The 7,088-nt window shown below is 41.9% G+C and overlaps 1 protein-coding gene across 1 annotated transcript in view; it reads right to left on the reverse strand.

Moving 5' to 3' along the window:
• LOC101775979 (putative elongation factor TypA-like SVR3, chloroplastic) overlaps positions 1-5,692 on the reverse strand; it is a 19,399-nt gene extending 13,707 nt beyond the window's left edge. The window contains exons 1-6 of the mRNA XM_004952192.4: positions 5,427-5,692; positions 4,651-4,760; positions 2,572-2,775; positions 2,064-2,240; positions 1,807-1,959; positions 536-625 (exon numbers count right to left, since the gene is read on the reverse strand). Coding sequence (XP_004952249.1) covers positions 536-625; positions 1,807-1,959; positions 2,064-2,240; positions 2,572-2,775; positions 4,651-4,760; positions 5,427-5,634 — 942 coding nt within the window. The 5' untranslated portion in view covers positions 5,635-5,692. The remainder of the gene's footprint in view (positions 1-535; positions 626-1,806; positions 1,960-2,063; positions 2,241-2,571; positions 2,776-4,650; positions 4,761-5,426) is intronic.
• Between the last annotated feature and the right edge of the window lie 1,396 nt (positions 5,693-7,088).

The following is a 7,088-nucleotide window of genomic DNA, read 5'->3' on the forward strand; positions in this document are numbered from 1 at the left end:
GTCGGCGGCGGCGGCGGCGGCAGGGCCCGCCCCGACGGCCGCCAGAGCCGCGGCCGCAGGGGGCCGGTCGGCGGCCGCCACTGCGCCCACGAGGGAAGGAGAGAGGGGAAAGAGGAGAGGGGAGGGGGGAAGGAGTCGCCGGCCATGGTGCCGGCCGGCGGCGGCGGCGTCGGCGGTGACGGCGGCGGCGGCGGCGGCGCCAGTCACAGGTAACCCTAACCCTAACCTAGGCTGATACCATACTATAAGGTAATAGCTAGATTATGGGCTAACCCTAGAGGGTAGCTAGGTAGCTATGTAGATGTCTTACATGGGCCTATTGGGCCCTAATACACATAGTACACCAACAGGAACCATATACCAACTCACTATAAATGGATATTTTCTTTTTCAAGCACAAGTACAGTAGGAATTTCAATCTATCCATTGGTTGAGCCTGTCTATGATGCTACCGCGTTTCTATATATAATTTTCCCACTGGTATTCATGTTTACATTGCCATGCAGAAATATGCACAAGCAGAACAGATTTATACCTTGACTTCCAAGCCACGCTGAAGTTCCCCTGCATGCAACCGTCCAATTGCTATCCTTCCTTTGTGCTCATCGTATTCAGTATTAGATACCTTCATAATAGTCAGCAATTAAGACTTAACAAAGATATGGAGGCAATGAAGAATTTGACAATGAAAGATAAATGGAGATATAGCCTTGAACATCCAAACATTCTGAGAAGCCAGAAAGCCAGCTCAGCAGAAATTTGTTCATGTAAAACTATTGGAGCTTTACAAAGCATGAAGCCTGGAAGAAGCAACAAAATAGATAATGTATTCATATATTATGTGTTTGGTTACTGTTGAGTTTCTGTGTACAAACTAGCAATGCACACTTGTAGTAGAAACACGAGTAAGTGTTCATGTGACATCAGTCTGGAAGAGATTAGTTGTGAATATGAATCAAGATTGCAGTATTAGCTGTCCATAATTAAAACAAACTTTTCTTGATTGTGAATGTAAGAAATAATTCATCTCCAGCAAAGTTTTCCCTCTTAGGGAATATCAGATATTGATCATTTCAATAAAAACATATAACCTAGTTTTCCATGACATGGTTTTTGGCATTTTAGAGTAATGGCATTACTTCATATTTTATTGATAGATCCCCTCTGTTCTATAATACAGGATGTGTGTTTCTTTTCGGATCTTGATCAGATTAGAAGGCGTGTACAATTTTCCGTTCGATAATGTACCACTATGCCCCTAATAACTCCTTTTTTATGTAGTTAGCAGTAATAGCTACACATGCATTTGGCAAGTTACTCCAAATGGCACCTGCATGCATGCATGCATAGCTGTATGTGTATTGCCCACTCCAGTGCATGCTGAGAAATGAGGCCCGAATACTTTGAAGCATGCATGCTTACGGAATTAATACGAAAAAATTGGTCACTGTTGGTACCTTGTTGGTCTTTGGGACAAAAATAAATCATACCTTCTAATATAGGAGGGAGGGAGTAACTATTTAAGCACCTATATAGTTTGACGACAAATTACTTTACATTAACAAACAAAACAGAAAAGAAACTATAATTCTACAGTTTAGGAGGCACTATTTGTGAAATAAATCAATGATAAAAAACTTTTTCAGAGATGCTGCTAAGAAAACAATCACCAAAATTGATAAACATACACGACGCCCATGAAAATGAGATGCGTGAACTGTGACAATATCAAGCACCAACCATGCAAATCAGAGACAGAATGATGTACCAGATATAAGGAAACAAATGTCAAAGTTTAGAACTCACAAGCATTTGCAGGGCACCATCTTTCTCAATGCGTGGCTCTGGGATGCATCTTAGAATAGCCTCAAAAAGGGGTCCTAGGTCATCAGCCAAATTTTCTGGATCTAACCCAGCCTTTCCTTTAATTCCACTTGCATAGACTGTTTGGAAATCACACTGGCATGTTGGAACAAAACATGAACATCAGGGCTAGGATATGACGTTTCTTGATAAATTAAAAACAAATTAAATGAACAAGAGTATAGACATAACTACTTTACCTGTTCATCAGTTGCATTTAACTCAATAAATAGTTCAAATGTTGAATTCACCACAAACTCAGGACGAGCAGCTGGTCTGTCAATCTTGTTTACAACTACAACAACTGCATGTCCAAATTCTAGAGCTTTCTTCAGAACAAACCTTGTCTGTGGCATAGGCCCCTCTACAGAATCAACCTATATAGCAGATAAGCTTTAATTAATCAGATATATTGCCCATGTTTCCTCAATATAATTTCTACACTGCTCAGAAATCAATTTGAAAGGGACTTGGGTAACTAACATGCAGCAGAAAATGGAACATATACACATGCTGCAAGTACAAGTTTGATTGAATATATGCATAAGCCATGTCAAAAGTTGGTAGCATCACAATGACTATGTATGGGTAAACTAAAAGCAGTAAAGCACATAAGAAGTCAAAAGTGTGTCAACCAAAAATTTACTGCAGAAAAGAGAAAGATGTCATTATTCAGGAAGTTAAACAAAGATGAGTAGTCACTAGTACCACTAGAAGAACTCCTTCAACCATGTTGAGAACACGCTCAACCTCCCCGCCGAAATCTGAATGTCCAGGAGTATCAATTATATTGATTTTAGTACCCTTATAGGTTATTGATGTATTCTTGCTCAAAATAGTGATTCCTCTTTCTCTTTCCAGATCATTGGAATCCATTATTCTTTCCTGCACAACTTGATTATCCCGGAAAACCTGCATAAGGTAAGCAGTTAGAGTAATCCAACAGGAAGACCCATTCACAGTAAATGCACTACTGATTTTTGCTACTACAATGTGACAGAATGGTGATTCAATGGATATAAGTTCCACACATGGTTTCTAATTTATCTCATCTCAGTAGTTATAAACTCCTGCAATACTGTTTAGTTTAACATTGATTTGGAGAGAAGGGTTCCAGATTGAACAAAGAGACACTAAATCAAACAAAGGATCCAGGTTTTTCATTAAACACTTAACTGAGTGAATAAAATTAAATAATAGGTTTCTTGTGGGATGGATGGAATCGGTTTCTAGAAGCATACCGACCACAATCAATCTGGATTTTACAGGGTTGTAACAGTGGTGACATTTTTTTTAGTAAAATATATGAATGCCATTATACTTGTCAATGTATTTCAGTTTGGCCATTGTACTCAGGAAAGTGTAAATCGTGGCCATTAAGTTTGCCTGACTAACCAACACTGTTGTAGTGTAATGGTAAGCCCCCAGTTGAGGGAAACACCAACCAGGGTCCTGGTGGCACAAAAAAATATCCCCTTGCTGGCAACCAAAAATAATAGTGGCAGGTGGCACCTGTGGTTGGTTTGGGCCCTCCTACCAGGACCCGGCTATGGTTCGGCCCTATAGGGTGAATCCAGGGTTCAGGGGTTTCTCGGCCGGCTTGGCTGAGGTTTCTTCTCAGCTGTAATGCCGCGGGGAGATTCTTTCCCCTGCCGGTCGAGTTTTTCTAAGTTCTCCTGACTAAGCCGATACAGCCATTGGCCTAGCAATATGAATATGGATGCATAGAATAGGCTCGATCGTATCTGGTTGTCCAACATGGGCAAATCATACCTGAGGCATTTATGTTCGCAATCTAGTTTGGCATTTGCGCCTCCTGCCCCTTCCCTAGTTCTTTTCCATCTATAGCATTCCTCTATAGCCCCTTCTAGTGATTCTGGAGACAGGGCCATAACAGAGGTGGTTGTGTTGGCAGTGGTGTTTGGCAAGCGATGATCAACGAGCGGAGACGCTCATCCACGTGCAGATGTAGGGCAAATTTCAGCCCTTCTTGACCGTGGCTCCAGCCCGCCCACATATCCTCCTCCCCGCAATCCATCACTGCAGCTTGAGCTGCCTTAGCTCTCCCCTATTGCCGCTGCTCCGACATGGATGAGGAATTGAAAGGAAACAATGGCAGAAAGATGGAAGACTCGGAGAAATGAGTGGACCGGAGCAATGAATGGAGTATTAAATTAGTGGGTCATCTACCAGTGCTCAGGATTCCAAGACAACCTTTCACCAAGTATACAGGTGTATTTTGCATAAAAGAAAAGACCCAATCCCTGTCATGATTTGGCCATGCTGGACAATCAGACACAGTCAAACCTACTCCTCATCCAAATACGTATGGTTAAGAATCCCATGGCTGTATTGGCAGTCAAGCGAGCTTAGTGCCCTCAATTTACACATTTTTTTAGGACAATGGCCAAACTGAAATACAATGACAATGACAATTACAATGACCATTCATTTACTTTTTTTTTTCTAAAACGCACAGGAGGACTGCGCATCATTCTATTAAGAACATAGAGTCGAAGAGAACTCATACAGAAACCACATATACCCAGACGCCCAGTGGTGACATATTGTCTCTTTTAAAGCTAGCATCCACATATAAAGTTCTGGTATCATCCATTGCATGTAAAGCCATCTTACTTCCCCAGGTAATCAGGAAGTAAAAACTGAAGTTCTTTCAGTTACTTTTTCTGTACTTAGATGACTGTCAATTAAGGTACTTCGTCTAAAAGTGTAGTAAATCTCTGTAAACATAATCGCAAAGGTAATGAATGCATTACTAGAATGTACCTTGGCTTGCCTTAACATTGAATCCACCAAAGTTGTCTTCCCATGATCAACATGAGCAACAATTGCTATATTCCTCACATCCCTTCTAGTTGCTTGAGTACTCTTCCCTGCTGATAATCCAGTGAAGAATGCACATAAAATTGGCATGGTTTCAACAGAGCAGAAGAAAAGTCAACATATATAGAAAACAAAATGTGACTTAAGGAAACTTTGGGAATCATCAAGCGGTCATTCCAATGTTACTAAGCCAAGCTAGTATGGAAATGACAATGGATTTTAATTTCCACAAGGAAGGTGAAGGACATTATCCAAAAATGCACGTCTTTCACATGAACCACTACTTTGACAAAATCAATGGCGGAGCTGAAAATAATGATCATCAATCATCAAATTACATCAAAGTGGCAAGGCCACACAAGCTTTTGGGAGCTATGAGCTAAGTGAAGCCATGATTGCAGCACGGCAGCATTGGAGAGAAATGCCGCCTTGTGTGATGTGCCTATCTAATTCTAGAAATGGGCCAACATCTACTAGTAGCCTCACAGATAGAGCTATCAAGTTACACAAGAGAAGCCCACTCAGGTAGTTAGCATACTGATCACTGAAATGGACTCAGGACCTCACTATGCCAAATTACTAATCAGAATGCAAAACGGCGTTAATCCTACTCCACAAAGCAGGAACCTCGGTGCCGTTCACTTATCGATTAGAAAAAACCGTCCCAACGCCATTCGGGGAATTGAGAAATTAGGGAGCGAGTTGAAGTGTTGAACTACCGGAGGGAGCCGGGGAGGCGGCGACTTCCTTGACCTCCTGCTCGAGCGAGGCGGAGGCCCTGAGGGAGCGGGGCCTCCGTCGTCGGAGCGAGCGGGGGACCCGCAGCAGGCAGGGAGAGGACCCGAGGTGGGCGGAGCTGGCCGGCGGCGGCGCGGCGCGGCGGGCGGAGGGGACGCCCCGCAGCGTGAGGGTCTGCTGCATCTGCATGGCGTGGCGGCGGGTGGTAGTGGGGGGGTGCCGCGGCGGGTGGCTGCGGATGGGGTTGGGGTGGTTTTGTAAGGCGGGGCGGGGAGCGGGAGCCGGGAGTGGCGGTGGAGCCCCGGCGGATAACGGCCACCGGCTACCTGGCTCCTTGTGCCGCTGCCAAGGAAGCCACGTCGGCCGCCGGCGCAGCCCGCTGTTGGAAAAGACGAAAAGGTGGAAGGGAAATCACCTTATTTTTCGCCTTTTCTCTTTTACAGTAATACTGGCAGTATACATGTGGTGTTCTTTTTGTTCGCTCAATTTTGGAAAAGGAAAAAATTGGTGGTAAGGGAGCGAGTACGGGAGGACACCTGAAGTATACTGGAACTGGAAGAGCCTTGTAAAAAGAATACTGTCCTGAAATGTTTAGAATTAAACTCTGACTTTTGATTTTAAAGTTCTATGGAAGCGCCTAGTTTTTTGAATAATTGGCAATTTGACTAAAACCTTTGCCCCCAAATACTTGTCATTTCACACTTCCCAATACATGTTTTCTCGTGCTTTTCAAAATTGCTCCTAGCGTTTTCATCTTTTTACCTCCATGTAGGTGCGTGGGATGCCATGTGTTGAGGGTATTTTGGTCAATTTTCGTTCAACATAAGGTTGCGTAGGTGTGCATGTTTAGTAAAAAATTGTGAAGTATTTTCAAGATAATTTGTTCATTTTTTTCCTCTAGTGTTTAATTGAAGAATTGATATAAAACAAATAGAGTATCTGAGATTCGTGAAGGCACGTCAGCTACCAGCAACTTCTATTGTGAAAATCTAGAAGCTCAAATAAACAACGAACTTCTTGTGCAGCTTACAGAAAGGTAGAAGCCTAAAAAAACTGAGCTTTTCATAGCTTTTTGGGTCTAGAAAGATAAACACATCTTCTAAAAATTATTATTGGCTTTTCAGATAAAAAACAACACCAACTTTTTAGAAAGCTCCAAAAGTTGCAGCCCAAGTAAAACAAACAGGCCTAAGCATTCTAAATGAATTCCTAGGATATATTGAGATCGATGAAATCATCGTAAATACCTTGTATCAAGGAACACACATCGCCAACCAAAATGAACCTAACCAATCTAATCTATCATAATGTATTGCGTTTAATTTTGTTGAATAGCCAATTATGATTTATATGGTTTTCATTTACATTACAACCATTTAGAATAATTCTTTCTATACCATTGAAAAATTCATTATTCCTAAAAAGTGATATGGACTTTACCTATGACGTGTAGGCCTAAGTCCATATCATACACAAATCAATGACGTATGTATTGTGGATAATTTTTCCTATGGAAAGTAGTAGCACTAGAAAATAGTGAACTTTTAAGTTACTTCTAATATTTGCCAACATATATTTCAAATACTAAATCTGTATACTTGCAATTTTTATTGACACACTAATTATCTTTTGCTATACATATG

The sequence above is a fragment of the Setaria italica genome, chromosome I (genome assembly GCF_000263155.2).
Source record: "Setaria italica strain Yugu1 chromosome I, Setaria_italica_v2.0, whole genome shotgun sequence".
In the NCBI taxonomy this organism is placed as follows: domain Eukaryota; kingdom Viridiplantae; phylum Streptophyta; class Magnoliopsida; order Poales; family Poaceae; genus Setaria; species Setaria italica.